The sequence below is a fragment of the Setaria viridis genome, chromosome 3 (genome assembly GCF_005286985.2).
Source record: "Setaria viridis chromosome 3, Setaria_viridis_v4.0, whole genome shotgun sequence".
Classification (NCBI taxonomy): domain Eukaryota; kingdom Viridiplantae; phylum Streptophyta; class Magnoliopsida; order Poales; family Poaceae; genus Setaria; species Setaria viridis.
Window position 1 is genome coordinate 42,435,453 of NC_048265.2, and position 18,560 is coordinate 42,454,012.

The window sequence follows — 18,560 nt, forward strand, 5'->3', positions numbered from 1 at the left end:
GGTGATGTTCCAAGTAATCGATCAGAAGTAGTTTCCTCTCTAATCAACCAAATAATATTTGGAATCTAATTCTAGGAATTATTTTCTTTGTACATCCAAACAAGAAAATTGAAATGAAACTGATTCTATGTAATTTAATTCCTATTGAATCTAATTGCTAGAATGAGATTCCTAGAATGAGATTCAATTCCGACGAAACAATGGGCCCTTAGGGACTCTCAAAACATAGGAGTAGGAGAAACATAGTAATAGAGTTGCATAAGATTTACAATCCTATATGATTTGAAAATGTAGGAAAGTTTGTAATAGAGTGTTTAGATACACTGTAGGAAAAATAAAGGAAAGAGAAAAGAGAGATAGACCAAAAGGTTGGACCTCATGTTAGATTTTTCTCCAAATTAAAATTCCTATGGATTGAATCATTCCATAATAATTTTAAAGGATTGGAAAATAACCAATCATTTGTTCCAAAAGACCATATAGGGAAAAATTCTATAGCATTCAAACCCTACAAATTCCTATATGAATCCTATGTTACAAAGGAGCCCTTAGCATGTTAGAGAAGTGTGTGTTTTATACACAACCTCCGTAGATTAATGCTGCTAAAATTCGATATAAAAACACATTCATAACATACAATCTTCATATGTTTGTTACACGCTATTAAAATTATCATGAGGATATTGTATCGATATATTCGTATTCTCTACCTAATATTAAAGTGCATTGTTTCTTCCGACCATTGTGGTTATTTCGCAAAAAAAGTCCCTCACTTTTTTCATATTAACCATCAATCCTTTGTATATCTCTACATGTTTTTTTGTCCGTCGTGCGCATGAAGGCACCGACATAAACACGGCTGCCATGTGCATTGCAATCTACAGCTGGAGACTGTCGTTTATCTATCCGAAACGAATCCACATGCTCTCCCAAGCTACTCCGACTCCAGAGTCCAGGCGCCATACGTCAAGCAACAACGAAGCCCCACAAACGTTTAAACCCTAGATCTCGTAGCTGCACCATCCCGACCCATATCTCCTCTCCATCACCCCAAAAATGAGTTGCCCACATCCTTCTCTCCCATCTGGTGTTGTCTGCACAGGCAGCAGCAACCGAATACCGAATTCCAGTTCCGGTGAAACTTCGGCGAGGAGCCACGATGGACTGGGCGGTGGCGCTTACGCAGAGATGGCGTCAGCCTTGCTCCACCAATAAAGCAATGGGCTGGGCCTCATGCCAGCAGCAAAGTAGCAAGCAGGCAGCTGGACCCAGCCAGATACGCTTGGTCGGCTGCCGGGTCATGCATGCGTTGACAAGTCGTATTTGGCCTCAACAGCACGCCTGACGCTTTTGGCATTGCTGGTGTTATTAGTAAGTTTTTATAACAATGGTAGATGGGTTTATATTATATAAAAATATATACTATATGTCTAAAGCTTATATAATAGTGGTAGCTGGCTGCATCACGGCGCAAAGGCACCTCACAGCGTGTGCGGCAGTTGACGACTTGTGCGTCTAGAGAACAAAATAGCTTCATACAAACCAGCAAAGCTGTTCTAAGCCATTTTTTTTCATAGCTCAACCATGACTAAAATATTTAGCGAGTGGTTTGCATAACTTGAAACTGAAACTGCTGATAATTTGAAGAACACTTCTTTTATTTAGTTATAATGGTCTGCCTAGGCCGGAAACAATTAATAATTATTCCCAAATTGTGATATTCTAAAATAAAAAATAATACGGGCAATTACCTTTTAGTTATTCAAAATGTTCAAAAATATACATATCGAGATACACTTCTACAAAATAAAATTTAACGCCGCACATACACATTTACATTGTGATAATGTATCCTTATTTTTTTGACTAAATACACACAAAATATTCTCCCGTTGCAACGCACGGGTATATTTGCTAGTTATATATAAATTCCATAAGAAAAAACTTCAGCATAAAATGTTTGAAAAAACTAAAATTTTGCACATTAGACCGTCATGAAATGTCTTGTATTCCAGTCCAGTTTTGAAAAGTGGCCCAGGCGCGAGGCCCAGTTCGGCCCGCCTCGAGTTCTCTCTCCGGAGGTATGTATATATACTCGTCCTCGGTACTCTACCCACCGACAAGTGGGACCACGGAATCTCCCATGCGGTCCGTAGAGGGGCGGCGCACCGGCGGCGGCGAGCGCCCGCGCTGGGCGCCGCCTGCCTACAGGCCGCAGCGCGGTCGGTTCCGGCTCCCCACGCGTCCTCGCCCCCTCGATGTGAGCCCTCGTCGCGCCCCTCTCCGTGATGCTGCTTCACCCTGACATTTTTCTGTTATCATTCTCAAGGGCTGGCTTGTTGGGGGCGATGGCCGGTCAACCGACGAATCCCGCGGGAAGATCTCGTCGGGCTCCTGGTGGCTCTGGACGGACCGGCGGGGCTTTCTCGCGCTGGGTGGCTTAAGAAATCGCAGGTTTCCACGCTGTCCCTGTAACCCTGTTGTTTGGGCTCAAGTTGTCTTTTCGTCAGAGGAGAGGCATTGACTAATCTTTGACCGATTGATTATTGCAGATGATTGCTCCATGGAAGCAAAGAAAATCTCAGTTAGATGGTTGTTGCAACTTGCAATATGGCACTCCTATTGGTAGTGAGGTGTCCTCAGGCGGCAGTATACACGGTGAGACTGAAACATGGCCGATCGAGGCATATTTCTGTCTGTCTGTCTTGTTGACAACTTGACTAGACTTGAATTTGCGGCACCTTATGCAGTTGCGCAGTTCTTTCTAAGGATTACATAAATCCTGTCTTTGAAGATCTTGACAGGTTCAGTGATATTACAAATCTGCTTTGGTGCAACTTGGGCACCTTTTTTTATTTTTTTGGGCATGACTGCAAGCTAGATAGTGATTGTTGCTCAGGTGCATGTGGCATGACACTCAGGTGATTTCCTCTCTATGCAGCTTGTCTTCTCCGTAAATTGCTTGCTCACGTCTGCTTGGCAATAAGCATCTGTAAGAGGCGTGGATGCTTCGTGGGTGCGTGCTCCCTCCAATGGAAGGTCAGAAGCCATGTGCAATCTTCTCGCTAATGTGAAGGGGTGATATCATGCTGTGGAAAGCTGAGCCTCATCAGTGGCTTCTTGTCCCTGGGTTTTCAAATGGGGAATTTTCCTTGCTTCTTATGTTCTTATAACTTCCTAAACCTGCCTCTTTGGCCGGCTCATATATCTGCTAGATTGTTTCTCTGTTGTTTAGCTTGTTGGAAAGTTGGACTGGTTAGTATGAACAGTTAGATGTTAATATTCTAAAGCTACTAAAAAAGCCACTCCCATGTCTGAATTATATTATATTTTGGGTCAGCAGCGTTCACAAGGTCATATCTGTACACAGTAAGTGTCTTAATTGACTGATTTGAGTTTGAGGTTTAATTAATCATAGATTCCCTCAGCCTCAGGCTATCTTGCTCTTAACCTGTCACTTTATTTATTTATCTTAGGTTTCCATGTCCTATCCCCTAATCTTTTTTGTACTAATAATTTAGGCAGATGATTTGTGATAGTTGTCTTCTCCGTTCTCTTAAATTATTTGAAGGATACCCATATCTCTCCTCATTAGGTGGCTTAGCTACAAAGGACACATTTATCAGCTTTCTTTCTCTCGACTAATTGACTGACCTTGCAGTGGGTGATTCACACTTGCATTCTTGATAATTTGACTAATCTTGAAATGCTATTTGTGCACCAATAAGAAAGTTGTTGATGTGTACGCCTTACCAGTTTACCTGCTCTCTCCTTTTGTCCTGTGACCTTCCTTCAGGTATTTTTCCTTTCTTGTGCATGTGCAGTTGACTTTATCAAGCATGTATAAGAGGCTTCAAACTTGAGTTGCAAAGACACAAGCACTGACACCCAGATGAAGTGAGGTGTGGGGGATGGAAGCTGTTGTATGTGCATCATATGGAGCCATGGGTTCCCTGCTATGGAAGCTGGGTGCCTTGCTCTCTGATGAATGCAGGCTTCTCACTAAAGTGAAGGCGGATGTAATGTTCCTTAAAGATGTGCTTGAGATCATGCATGCTTTCCTCAAGAGGATGTCAGAGGTGGAGGACCCCGATGAGCAGTCCAAGTGCTGGATGAAAGAGGTGCGGGAGCTGTCCTACGACATTGAAGATAGCATCGACAGTTTTATGTTCTCCCTTGGTTGTGAGTCCAGCAGCAAGCCCAGAGGCTTCAAGGGATTTGTTGGCAGGTGCTTGAGCTTGTTCACAGATGCCAAGACACGCCATTGGAAGGCCAAGAAGATCCAATGTCTCAAGGTCCATGTTGTAGAGGCTAGCAATCGGCGTCAGAGGTACAAGGTTGAAGATGCTTTCCCCAGACCGTGTAGGATAAGCATAGACCCTCGCTTGCCTGCATTTTACACTGAGACAACAAGGCTTGTTGGCATTGATGGCCCAAGGGACAAACTTATCAAGTTGCTAACAGAAGGACATGGCACAATGGCACAGCTGAATGTGGTTTCCATTGTTGGATTTGGAGGTCTTGGGCAGGCTACTCTTGCTAATGAAGTGTACCGCAAGCTTGAAGGGCAATTTGACTATAAAGCTTCTGTGTCGGTGTCACAAAAACCTGACATGAAGAAGATACTGAGGAGTATACTCTGCCAGCACAGTTGCCGAGAGTTTGGCAGCAGCGAAGCATGGGATGAGCAGCAACTCATCAACACAATAAGACAGTTCCTGAAGGATAAGAGGTATGCAGCATATCTTTTCGTGACAATCTTGTTTTCAACGAATTTTGATGTACCTATTAATTTTGAGCTTCATCAGCATATGTTTAATTTGTGCAAATTCGTGATCGGTACTTTATTGTAATCAATGATATATGGAGCACATCAGCATGGAGACCTATCAGATGTGCTTTTCCTGAAAACAATTGTTCCAGTAGAATATTGACAACTACTCGCATCGTCGCAGTTGCCAAATATTGTTGCTCTCCTCACCATGGTCATGTGTATGAGCTAAAGTGTCTTGGTGCAACTCACTCCAAGAGTTTATTCTTTAAAAGAGTTTTTGGATCTGAAGATATGTCCTCTTCATCTGAAAGAAGTTTCCAATAAAATCTTGAAAAAATGCAGTGGCTTGCCCTTGGAAATCATTACAATAGCTAGTTTATTGGCTACTAAAGCTAGAACAAAAGAAGAATGGGAGAAGATATGGAAGTCAATCGGTTAGTACTTGAAAAAGATACAGACATGGAAGACATGAAAAAGATATTGTCCCTTAGTTACAATGACCCCTACCATTTGAAGACATGCTTGTTATATCTAAGTGTGTTTCCTGAAGATTATGAGATCAAGAGGGATCGATTAGTAAGAAGATAGATTGCTGAAGGTTTTATCACTATAGAAGGCGGACAGAACATGGAGGAAATAGGAGAATGCTATTTCAATGATCTTATCAACAGGAGCATGATTCAGCCAGTTGGAATCCAGTATGATGGTCGAGCTGATGCTTGCCATGTCCATGATATGATTCTTGATCTCATCATATCCAAATCAGTTTAGGAAAACTTTGTAACCTTATGTGGTGACCAAAATCACAAGTTGGTGCCACAAGGTAAGGTTCGTCGGCTATCCCTCAACTATTATGCCCGAGATGATATTATGGTGCCAGCAAATATGATCGTTTCTAATGTTCGATCTCTCACTACCTTTGGATATTCTGAGAATATGCCTTGTCTTTCCGACTTTCAACTCTTGAGAGTATTAGATCTAGAAAATAGGGTGGTGATGGAATACAATTTATATTAAACACATAGATAAGCTTTCTCATTTGAGGTACCTGTGACTCAATTCAAGAAGAATAATTGCACTCCCTGAACAAATAGGACAACTACAAAATTTGCAGACCTTAGATTTGAGATGGACAAGGATTCAAAGATTGCCAGAGTATTGTTCTCCTACAACGGTTGACATTGGTTAACAGTTTAGAGTTGCCTGAAGGAATTGGAAATATGCAAGCTCTACGGGAATTATCAGAGATTGAAATCAATTGTCATACGTCAGTATCTTCTTTGCTGGAACTGGGCAGTTTAACTAATCTAAGAATTCTTGGGCTAAATTGGTGCATCATTGATACAAATTATGTAATGAAGACCTATGCAGAAAATTTGGTCACATCACTCTGCAAATTAGGCATGCTCAGTCTTCGATCAATACAAATCCAAAGTTATCATAGGTGTTCCCTTGATTTCTTACAGGATTCTTGGTCCCCTCCTGTTATGGACCAATTCTTTGGTGCCAAGTTCAGGCGCAGGAAGCAGAAGAATCCAGCGCCAGGTGGCTGATAGAGTTCAGCCGGTTTGGTTAGTTTTCTTAGGAATTAAGTTAGCCCTTAGAGATTGAGTTTGTTAGCGATAAGATTGGTTAGTTTGTTACAGCCGGGCTCTTCTATAAAGCACGGCTGTTTATCTGTAAAAGGGCAAGCAAGAAGTAGAGGAATCAATCTCAGAGCCTCCAGCGTGAGGGCGAGATCTCCATCTACCTCAAGCTACCCGGTTTATATATCTCAGCAATTGAGCCATATCATAATATATCTCAGCAATTGAGCCATATCACCTCCTCGCCACCTCCAGAAATTTGATATGTCCATAGATTACTATTTTCCCAGAATCCCGAACTGGATGGAGTCACTGGAGTACCTCACTTACCTAGACATATATCTTAGTCCAGTGGATGAGGAATCATTTCGGACGTTTGGGGACTTGCCCAGTCTGTTATTTCTCTGGATATCCTCAAGTTCAGTAAAGCCTAAAGAAGGGGTCATTACAGGCAGTAACGGATTCCGTTGTCTGAAGGAGTTCTACTTCTCATGTTGGGAAATTAGGACAGGGCTGACTTTTGAACCAGGAGCCATGACAATGCTTGAAAAACTCCGGGTTCCATTTAATGCACATGGCGTGTGCTCTTTGCATGGTGGTCTGGATTTTGGAATCCAGCACCTCTCTTCCCTAAAGCATCTCCAAGTTGAGATTGTTTGTCATGGTGCGAGGCTTAAGGAGGTGGAAACCGTGGAGGAAGCTGTCAAAAATGCAGCCAGCAACCTTTCTGATGAGCTCTCTCTTGAAGTAAGAAGGTGGGATGAAGAGGAGATTTTGAAGGACGAGGAGCATAAGCTGGCAGAAGAGTTTGAATTTTGATACTTATCATTCGAATCATAACTCAATGCTGAGGTTTGATTTATTCTCTTAATCACAAGGATGCACATGTATTTTCATCTTACTAACATATTTTACGGGCTACTGAGTTTAACGCATATGAAGAGCTGGTGTAGGATGATTGTGCAAACAAATTGTAGGTTGTTGCATACTTTTAAATCCCATAGACAAATTCATCTTTAGTGTCATGATCATAGATCCTCCAGTGGGTAGTGAGGGAACCTGTCCTGTTCAGTTCTGAGCTCCGCCCTCCAGTCTAGTTCAGTGAAATTACTATTTGTGTTTCTTGTTTGGAATTTGGGATATGTACTAGAATCTAGAATCTAGAAGATGCAAGTGCAAGCATGTAACATGCAGGGGGTGTGGCTCGTTGCCTTGAAACCCTGCTCCTCTGATTGTTTGTCATTTCATCCATCCTTTCCTAATTGCTTGGTCATTTAAATTTGATGTTTTTCTCAAATCCTTCTCAAAGTTGAAGGTTTTTTTAAGCTGGTTGCTGCTGTGGGCCTTCAAATTTGAAGGGGCTTTTGGGGGTGTTTTCTGCAGTTCAGCAATCTTTCGCTAATTGCTTGCTCCACAAATCCTTAATGTATCATGTGCAACTACTACCGAATCAAAATCTTAAATGACGCAATTCCTTCCATTGTCTGTACGCCTAGGGGATTTGATCAATCCCCAGTGACAAGATCTTGAATAGTGGGTGTGCGACGGGTCACGCACTTGGCAGATATGTTTGCAGTAACTCTTTCTTAACAATCAGGTTGGCCGTTACTTAATAAAGAGCTGTAGTTTTCGTTGTGCAAGCACAGGAAATACTAACGAGGCAAGTGATTACTCTTTCTGATCGTTTCTGTGTCGTCCTTTGCAGAGACATCAGTGGCAGATGCGTATTGTAGAAGAAACAGAAGCTTGATACCCACCACTACCATTGCCGTGGCCGGTGGCCCCCTAGAAACCATCCAATCAATCATTTTGTATGCTCATACTCATACAGCAGTTGTTGCCTTGTTGGCACTGTCTGCTCCCATTTACAACCATTCTAGCATTTTTTTTATATTCTTCCGTGTTGTATTAAGAGTAAGAAAGTCCTTGAACTAGCGAGATGTGGTAGACGTTCGCCAATGGGTTACATAAATAGACTAGGAACATGATCAACCAGTAAACGCAGAGCATTCGAGCGTCTAGACTTGTACCACGTCAAAAACCATCAGGTCAAAAGCCATCACCTGAAGCTAACATGGTCGAAACCATCACCGATTGAAGTGCACATGGGACGTCATCTTGGTCGTCATGTCTGAGTGGATGGTTGGTTGTCTATGAAGCTGACCAGTCTGTATTTGCAAGCTTCCTATAAGAGTTTGCTTTACTGTTACGATTAAAGTGTGAAATCCCTTCTGAGTCTATTAGTGAGGTGATTGCATTCTTTCTAAACTTAAGGGTTGCATTTGTATGGAAGGATTTGGTATTTCCATCTCCAAACTTGACCCACTTGATTGTCCCCCTTTGTTTCCAATAAAAATTTTGCTGATTGAGCAAAGAGGTCAGCAACTTTTGCAAGGAATCTCTGAAGTTAAACTCATGAATGGCAAGGTATCTGTGTTATTCTAAAATACCAAAAAAATCAATGAGAGGTTTGATTTTCGCAATTGGTTCAGCTAGGTTGGATATGGTAGCTCTCCAAGCTTTGAGTACCCTTCTAATATTTTTGAACTTTGCTATGATGTTCTTTGCTGCATCTGTGTGATCTACTGGTAAGTTCCAGCCATGTTGCACAACTGAGAGGAAATGCTCATACTCCATCCAATAGTTCTCAGAGGGACATACTTTAGCTTTGGGTATGTCCGATTGATTGTAATGATGCATGGGGCATGGTCTGAGGTCTCCATGGTTAAAGTATGTGCCAGAGTTCCTGGATAACTGAAGTAAAAAGGCCAATCAAATCTTTCCAAGAGTGGTGAGTCTTGCTTATTTGATCATGTGAGTTGCCTCCCTTTCAAGGGAATTTCTATTAATCCAAGAGCGTTGATTGCTTCATTAAACATGAGGATACTTTTGTTTTTGAAGATCTTGTTGCAAAAAGACACAATGGCGCCATTGAATTTTATTTGGATGTTTGACTTGGGATTTATGAATCTTTTTAATTTCAACACCTCTTGCATTGTCAGCGACTTGTCTCTTTTTTGCATCCACTACTTCCTTGCGTAGGTTCTTCAGCGACAACTCAAAATTTTGCAGCCGAAACGACAGCGCTCGAGAAATTCGGACTCTGGGCCGTGCCGTGCCGAGATGAAGATCTTGCGGCCCGGATGTTGCACCGATCCGCAGCCCGGCCCGCCTCGTTCCAGCGGAGAGGGCGTTCGTTCTTCACCGCAACCGGAGCCGAGGCCCGAGGAGGCGGAGAGCTCGCGAGGCGGCGGGGTGAATAGTCAGAGAGGAAACCCCCGGGAGGGAGGAAGGAACCGAAGGCTGAGGCGGCGGCGGCGGCGGCGGCGGCGGCTGGGACGAGATGGTGAAGGCGCGGATGACGACGTCGGACGTGGCGGCGGAGGTGAAGTGCCTCCGCCGCCTCATCGGCATGCGCCTCGCCAACGTCTACGACATCACCCCCAAGGTTAGTCGGGTCCCCGTCCCCTTCCTTCCCTCCCTTCCTCCTCTCTCCTTCGCTAACGCCGTGGCTTGAGTTGCTGTGCGGCGAACCCTAGTCGCCGCCGCCCGCGTGGCGGCGGGTTGGCTGGTAGTCCGCGATCGGATGGGGAGGGGGTCCTCCTTGGGTCGACGCCGCGATCGGTGGAGGCGATTTTGTGCAGGATTTGGGCCTGCTCGGATTGGTTCCAGAAGCTGTGTGTAGGAGTATGCTCTAGTGGTGGTTTGGCGCTGGGGCAGTTACCTTGTTTTAGCTAAGTTTAGCGTGGCCTTGGGCATAACACTTCCTAGTTTGATTCGCGAATGGTAATTCCATGTGCTGTGTGATTGCCTGTGTGACTTCTCCCATAGTTTGATGTAGCTGGTGCATCCCCTGCTTGTAAAATTTGACACAAAAAAGAATAGATTAAGGTGTGACTGAGGCTCTTGATACACATTTTGGGCGCACTTTGGTAGGATACAAGATCCTTGCAGTTGCTTGTCTAGTATTTCGTGAGGACCAACCAATTGGTTCTCAACATTCGTGTGGCTTTGATTGAGGCATAGTTGCTTGAATTCTTCGGACCATTCGAAAACCAGCGTATCATCAGTTTGTCATACCAAACAGATCACATTGTTCTGCAGCATTCTCACACGCTGTGTAACTGTGTGCATATTTCCTATATGATGCTAGTACATTGATAACATACCATCTTTTCTGCATTTGAACAGACGTATCTTTTCAAGCTGATGAACAGCAGTGGAATTACTGAGTCAGGGGAAAGCGAGAGGGTTTTACTGCTCATGGAGAGTGGTGTCAGGTTCCACACCACCCAATACGTCCGGTGAGTTGCTACTCACTCCATGGATGGTATATACCTTGTTCTGGAAAACTAATGTCTAGACTCCCACATCTTTGCATTTCTGCAGTGATAAGAGCACCACGCCATCAGGTTTCACTCTGAAACTACGAAAGCACATTCGTAACAAGAGACTTGAAGATGTCCGTATGCTCGGATATGACAGGGTACTGCTGCAGTTCCTCCTGCTCACAGATATACATTTCAAGACAGCAACTTTGTGTTGTTGTTGGTTGGGCCATCTAATTTGGCCCTTGTTTTGCTTGTGCAGATTATTCTTTTCCAATTCGGGCTTGGCAGTAATGCACATTTTATAATTCTGGAGCTATATGCACAAGGAAACATCCTTCTTACGGACTCCGAATACACAGTGATGACACTACTCCGTTCTCACAGGTCATTGTTTGATTTGTGCTGTATTAGTTAAATACGCTGTACTTAGTAGGCACCATTACAGATTCTGATGCATCAGTAAGGACTAAGGACAGTAAAATATCAGTTATTCCTTACAATATGCAATCCAATGCTCTTTGCTTTTTTTTTTGTGTGTGTTGTGCTTATTATTTTTATTTTCTACCCGAATCACAGAGATGATAACAAAGGATTGGCCATCATGTCACGTCATCGCTATCCTGTAGAAGCTTGCCGTGTTTTTGAAAGGACTGACTTCGCAAAGCTGAAGGACACATTGACAATGTCTGATAATGTTGATGATAATGAACCTTTGGAAATTACATCTGGATCAACTGATGCTCAGGAACCTTCTCAATCGACCAATGATGGAGTGTCTGTAACTGAAATATCTGAAAAACCACTGAGTAGAAAAGAAAAGAGGGCTGCCGCTGCAAAAGCTAAGCAGTCTGGTTCAAATGCAAAAGCCAATAATGGTGCTCAATCCAATAAAGCTACTCTGAAGACAATTCTTGGCGAGGCATTGGCTTATGGCCCTGCACTTGCAGAGCATATCATATTGGATGCTGGGTTGGTTCCAAGTACAAAGGTTGGGAAAGATCCAGAGAGCACTATTGATGACAGCACTATTCAGGCTCTAATGGAATCTATTACAAGGTTTGAGGATTGGCTTGTAGATATTATATCTGGCCAAAGGATTCCTGAGGGTTTTATTCTCATGCAGAATAAGATGACTGCAAAGAAGAACCTCACACCCTCGGAAGGTGATTCAACTAATCAGAAGGTCTGTATTTTATCCTTGCTTACTTTAGCACTGTTGTGGAATTTAATATGCAGATTAGTTCTTTTGTTTCATGTGCAAGAAATGTCTGCTGTCCCACATCACATATACCTGTTTATGATTTGGCACTGGCACTTGCATGTTACCATTGATTGATGCAAAGTCTGGATAATGACTGTTTTGAGTTCCTGTCTGCAGATATATGATGATTATTGCCCTATTCTGCTGAAACAATTTAAGTCAAGGGAATATGATGAATTTGCGACATTTGATGCTGCACTAGACGAGTTCTATAGCAAAATAGAAAGTCAAAAGGTGAATCAACAGCAGAAAGCAAAAGAGGAATCTGCAGCTCAGAGGCTGAATAAAATAAAATTGGATCAGGTAACCCTCCTCACTTTGAAGTTTTGTAGTGCATATTTACAATCGCAATTCTCGTAGTTTTTGTTTCCATTGGAGGGGTTTTGTTATCTTAATTTTGTCTGCAACATAATAGGAGTTCTGATAGTCCATCCTTCTTCTCTGCCATGCAGGAGAATCGTGTACATACATTGAGAAAGGAAGTGGACCATTGTGTCAAAATGGCAGAACTGATTGAGTACAATTTAGAGGATGTAGATGCAGCAATTTTGGCTGTGCGTGTTTCTCTTGCAAATGAAATGAGTTGGGAAGCTCTTACTCGCATGATTAAAGAGGAGAGAAAGGCTGGAAACCCAGTAGCAGGTCTTATCGATAAGCTAAATTTTGAAAGAAATTGCATGACCCTACTCTTGAGCAATAATCTTGATGACATGGACGAGGATGAGATAACTGCACCTGTGGAAAAGGTATGTTGCACAAGTTACTAGTTTGTCTCCATGGATGCTGTCTGTAGCATGGAAACATATGTTTTTTTTATCATTCTGAAACATGTTGACACCTTTTACTTTATGGTTCTTTGGACCTAATATTCCTGGGATGAGCTACATTCTATTCGGATCATTGGCTCCTTGACCCCCCCCCCACCCCCCACCCCTGCTATTGATTCAACATTATACATACCATACACAGGTTTTTATTTTGATTCTTGCATTTTTAAATTTTTCTTTTTTGGAATGAATTGAAATTCCTTCCCTTCTTTTTTCTCGAACAGCCATGTAAAGTACATTTACTTGATCGATCAACACCTACCCAGATGATCCCATTGTGCTCTACCTGTCACAATTTGCCTCACAAACTCATGATGCATTTCTGGTCTTGTTACGTGTACCTATATTTCACTATCAATCTTCACGTTGTTTTCTTATCAATCTGACACTACCTTTTTCATTCTTTTAGGTAGAGGTTGATATATCACTTTCTGCACATGCAAATGCAAGGCGGTGGTATGAAATGAAGAAGAAACAGGAAAGCAAACAAGAGAAGACGATCACAGCTCATGAAAAAGCATTCAAAGCAGCCGAGAAGAAGACACGTCTTCAGCTGGCTCAGGTACCTTAGATAACATAACTTGTATTCATTGGTTATTAAAGCGGTATGGCTGGGCAAGTTGCTTAGGCACCACCTGTACGCTTAAGTGCTCAAGGCAGGCTATGCAGCGATGCCTTGAGGCTTGTTGTACGATGGGATCGTGTCTGCTCCTGCTGTGTGTGACTACATCCTGGATGTAAAAGGCCTATGTGTTGGGCCTTGCTGTTGGCCCACTTGGCCCAGGGTTTTAGGTTTTTGGGAATTGTTGTTAATGAACACTGCTTGAACAAGCCTTATGTCATATATGTTTGTCTTGAGAAAACTGTCACATTCATTTGTCTTTTCTTCTTTGCTAGCATAGAGGCATAATTCATAAGAAAGGTTGGTAATTAAATGGAAGGCTTTTATTGAACCAATTATTTTGTTTTTTCTTTGTTTAGATGATGGCATACGTTTGCTGTCATTGTTTCAAAAAGTTGACTTAGTTTATTGTCCTTTCACTGTTCAGTTGTAAACATAACTTTCATATCTGGACATTTTTAGGAAAAAACTGTGGCTGCAATCACTCATATGCGCAAAGTTCACTGGTTTGAAAAATTCAATTGGTTCATCAGCAGTGAAAATTACCTGATTATCAGTGGCCGAGATGCTCAGCAAAATGAGTTGATTGTCAAGCGGTACATGTCTAAAGGCGATCTGTAAGTACCCTTATATCTATTCTAATTTGCAAACAATTTCAATACTTTTTTTTTCCTCAGTTTGTCAAATTTTACAGTTGATAATCGAAAACATGCTTCCACTGTAATGCCTCAGTTTTGTAGTGCTATCAAATGTTCATTTTTGTTCCATGAATCTTATGGAGGCTGCTTTTTCTGTAATAGGTATGTGCATGCTGAGTTACATGGAGCTTCCAGTACTATAATCAAGAATCACAAACCTGACACTCCTATTCCACCATTAACACTAAACCAAGCAGGATGCTTCACTGTGAGTTCAAGATTGTCTCTAAACATTTTACTGCAATAACTTGAAAAAGCCAGGGCTCATATGATCCTGGGCTTCTGTTGCAGGTTTGCCACAGCAAAGCATGGGATTCAAAAATTGTTACAAGTGCTTGGTGGGTGTATCCACATCAAGTTAGCAAGACAGCTCCTACTGGCGAGTACCTTACTGTTGGTAGTTTTATGATCCGTGGCAAGAAAAATTTTCTCCCACCTCACCCTCTTGTTATGGGCTTTGGTATCCTCTTCCGCTTGGATGAGAGCTCCTTGGCATCTCATCTAAATGAAAGGAGGGTTAGGGGTGAAGATGAGGCCCTCCAAGAAATTGAAGCTGAGTCTCGCAAGAAGCAAAGTAACCCTCAATCTGATGACGAAATTGCTAGTGAAAGTGGTTCAAACAAGGAAACACATGAAGATGAATCAAGCAGGGAAAATACAAACATTGACCAAAATAATAAGCTGGGTCTTTCTGATCTGTCTACTGATATTGCTACGACCAACTCTCTTGAACCACTTGCTGAAACCCAAGTTGAGGAAAAATTGGACAATGGGAATTCCAGTTCAAAGGAAGAAACTGTCGATGCTTCTGTTTCATCTCAACTTGATGATCTGCTTGATAAGACTCTTGGCCTTGGCCCTGCCAAGGTGTCAGGTAAAAGCTCTCTGCTCAGCAGCATCCCTTCCAGTTTAGCAGAAGACAATGATGATCTTGAAGTGATAAAACCAGCAGTGAGAGACAAACCATACATATCAAAAGCAGAGAGAAGAAAATTGAAGAAGGGCCAGTCAACTGGTGAAGCTGCTACTGATTCCCAAAATGGTGAAGCTGTAGAAACACCTGGTGCTTCACAGCAAGAAAAAGGGAAGGCAAACACAAAGGCTGGTTCCGAAGTAAGTGAGACAGATACTTCACAGCAAGGAAAAGGAAAGGCAAACACAAAGGCTACTGGTTCTAAAGTAAGTCAGCCAGGTAGTTCACAGCAAGAAAAGGGCAAGGGAAGCACACAGGCTGCTAATCCTAAAGTAAGTCGCGGACAGAAGGGCAAGCTTAAGAAGATTAAAGAGAAGTATGCAGAGCAGGATGAAGAAGAAAGGGAAATTCGTATGGCATTGCTTGCGGTAATAACATTATTTATCATTATGATTTCTTTCCTATTATGTTGCCTTTTCCCTTTGGTAACATCAAGTTTTAACATTTCCCCTCATACCTGTCATGTTAGTCATCTGGGAAAGCTTTGCGGAAGGACAAGTCTTCACAAGATGAAGAACCCACTGCTAAAGAATCAAAACCATCAGCTGGTACTTTGACATTTTCCTCTTATTTTCAGGGTTTTACATGTGAGATTTGATAACTCCTTACCTGGATAGTGATGAACTGATTACTGCTCATTGTTCTTTCTACTCTGTACAGTAGCAACTTCTTCTGAATATTCTGTTGATCAGTTGGCTGATAGTTGACTTGCTTTTTATTTGAGTTTGCTTAATAATGTTTCCATACATATGAAACTGGAAAATGAAAATTTTAGTGCAAAATATCATTTCTTGTTTGGCTGTTCAAAACCTTTACACCTTTTACTCTTACAGGTGAAGATGACTCATCAAAAATATGTTATAAATGCAAAAAAGCTGGACATCTTTCTCGTGATTGCCCAGAAAGTACCTCTGAGGCAGACCGAAATGACGTCAGCATTAGTAGAAGCAGGGATGGCATGGGTACAAGTACCGCTCCTGCTGGTGGCAACAGTGCCATGGATGAAGATGATGTTCAAGAGATTGGTGATGAAGAGAAAGAAAAACTAATTGATTTGGACTACTTAACTGGGAACCCACTACCAAGTGATATCTTGCTCTATGCTGTACCTGTGTGCGCCCCTTACAACGCATTGCAGACATACAAATATCGCGTAAAGATTACCCCGGGCACAGCAAAGAAAGGAAAAGGTATGTCAGGCGACAAAGTCTATTAGTTTCACCTTTTCATTTTTTATGTTTTTCTCCTGGTGTATCAGTTGTCCTGATACCCGAGTATGTTACTTTCAGCTGCCAAAACTGCTATGAGCTTGTTTCTGCACACTCCTGATGCAACCAACCGTGAGAAGGAGCTGATGAAGGCATGCACAGACCCTGAACTGGTGGCTGCTATTGTTGGGAACGCCAAGATCACAGCACCTGGCCTCACTCAGTTGAAGCAGAAACAGAAACAGAAGGGGAAGAAGTCTGCAAAACAGAACTAATGTGAAATCGCCATGATCGAAAAACTGAAGTTTTGATCCATCTCTGATCTGGAAAGGTCTGCAAATGTTGCGATTGGTTTGAGTCACCTGGAGATTGTTGACATACGCATTTAGCATTTATGAAGTTTATGCCTTTGGCATTGAGACTCGAGAGGCTGGAAAGCCAGGCAGAGGCGGTAGCAGCAGCAGCAGCAGCAGGTGTATACACTGGCAGTCTGATTGCCAATTTGCTGTTGACCTGGGAAACTTCTGGTGTAGACAGGCTAAAAATATTCGTAAATTCACTTGAAAGTCACCTGTGATATACTTTTGTTCGTTATATTTTTATGTGACTTCGGTGAAGTGTGAAGCATCTCTTTGGCGTTGAGAGGCCGGGGATGCAATGCTAGTATGCAATAGAGACTGGCGGCATATTGGACCAAATTGAACGTCTAGGACAGAGCAATATGGGTGCCCTTTTGCTGTTTTTATGGAAAGTTCTGATGTAAATAACTTAAATAAAAAAAGAACATATGTTTATTTCGAAGTCGTGTTGTGTTTACGATACATTTATAGGAACTATGGGTTGTTGTTTTCCGTTTCCATTGGGAATTATTGGTTGTCGTTTTCCGTTTCCATTAGACCTGAACTGATTTGCTAAACCCAATGATCTTGTCGCTCCGTGCACGAACCTAAACGGCTAAACCTCATCCAGAACCATCTGGCATTCTGCATATACAATCATACAGCACCTCTTCCAGAGCACCACTGGCCTCGCGGATTCCGTTGCAATGGTGATCTTCGGGCTGGACTTATAAGCCGGCTGAAAAGCTGAAACGGCTGATTTGTTGTGAGAGAAAAACACTATTCGGTGGCTGATAAGTCGGCTGATAAGCTGAAGCTAACAGAACCAACTTATGTTTAACTCTGAGAAAACGTCCAAGTCCACAGGGAATTTCCAAACTCTTGAAGAAGCCATAAAAAAAGTACTCTTCTGATGTCACTAGATTTGCCCTTGCTGATGCTGGCGATGGTATGGATCATACAAACTTTAAAAGTAATTAGTCTATATCCTTTTTCTTCTGCGTTACCCCCTGATCTTTTGCAAAATAGCGCCTGCCATCCTAGGCCCGCTCTTTTATGCGTTAAACCTTCAGTTTACATGGGTATTTATATTTTTGTCCTTAGTTTCTTCAAGTTTAGCCCCTAGAAGTTTAGTTTTCTTGCAGATAAGCCCCTACACCTTGTTTAGTTCATATATTTAGCATTTTAGATCCGTTTTAAGCGATTCTTGTGTCTATGAGTTCGTGTTGATGCATAGATTAGTTTTATGATCTTGTTTTTCTCTGTTGCTACTGTTTGGTCTATTATTTTCTTATTTTATTCCCTTATTTGCTTGTATGTGCTCGTGTGATGCGTATAGAAGGATCGTAGTTCGAGGAATTTGAAGGTCAAGACTTTGAAGAATTCGAGCAGCAGGAGCAAATCCAGGAAGGCAAGTCGTGCCTTTGATCACCATTTGATCCTATGAAATTTTTACTTTCATGTTCAATACACATATGGTATGCACGTTAATTTTATAAACATGATGGGTCCTATTTATGGTGTGCCTAGTTTTATTCCCTATATCTTGGTCAACCTGGGTTATTTTAATGTTGGGTAGTTCTTGCTTAGTTGCTCAATTTGGTTACGGTGGTATTAATAAACCAATGCTTAAACCTGTTTTATTTATGCTATACCTTTCATTAATACAACATCACCATGCTTAATTGGAATATGGAGCGACCATCCAGAAAAACAGTACAACCACAAGAACTATATGGCTCTGGTCTTGGCTAATTAATTAGAGACTCTAGTCTGAGTAATCTAACCGAAAGAGGAAAGGGGAGGCGTTGATGGGGTATAGCCCGACCCTTCTGCTCTATGGTAGCTTTACAGTCTTGAGAGAGATTTATGCTCTGCTTCGACCTGAAACCTTAGCATGTTACCATGTACTAAGGAATCTTTGTAAAGACCTTATAGCGTC

General features: G+C 42.1%; 2 protein-coding genes across 5 annotated transcripts; both read left to right on the forward strand.

The window, feature by feature from the left end:
- The first annotated feature begins 2,125 nt into the window (after nt 1-2,125).
- On the forward strand, nt 2,126-8,754 carry LOC117850551 (disease resistance protein RGA5). 4 transcript variants are annotated; one of them, XM_034732410.2, is made up of 6 exons: nt 2,126-2,260; nt 2,330-2,454; nt 2,553-2,658; nt 2,942-3,039; nt 3,825-4,732; nt 8,066-8,754. In XM_034732410.2, the coding sequence occupies exons 5-6, from the start codon at nt 3,912-3,914 to the stop codon at nt 8,091-8,093; spliced, it is 849 nt and encodes a 282-aa protein (XP_034588301.1). In that variant the 5' UTR covers nt 2,126-2,260; nt 2,330-2,454; nt 2,553-2,658; nt 2,942-3,039; nt 3,825-3,911; the 3' UTR covers nt 8,094-8,754. The 4 variants fall into 4 exon arrangements, with proteins under 4 accessions (XP_034588301.1, XP_034588300.1, XP_034588297.1 ...); XM_034732409.2 differs by lacking the exon at nt 8,066-8,754 and adding an exon at nt 4,956-6,594; XM_034732406.2 differs by lacking the exon at nt 8,066-8,754 and having other exon boundaries at nt 3,825-4,889.
- Nucleotides 8,755-9,583: 829 nt separating this feature from the next.
- LOC117850550 (uncharacterized) lies at nt 9,584-17,081 on the forward strand. The gene is made up of 14 exons (XM_034732404.2): nt 9,584-9,808; nt 10,552-10,664; nt 10,750-10,846; nt 10,951-11,075; nt 11,268-11,874; nt 12,070-12,255; nt 12,405-12,698; nt 13,189-13,341; nt 13,864-14,018; nt 14,202-14,307; nt 14,391-15,440; nt 15,542-15,620; nt 15,906-16,262; nt 16,362-17,081. The coding sequence occupies exons 1-14, from the start codon at nt 9,704-9,706 to the stop codon at nt 16,553-16,555; spliced, it is 3,621 nt and encodes a 1,206-aa protein (XP_034588295.1). The 5' UTR covers nt 9,584-9,703; the 3' UTR covers nt 16,556-17,081.
- Nucleotides 17,082-18,560: the final 1,479 nt, after the last annotated feature.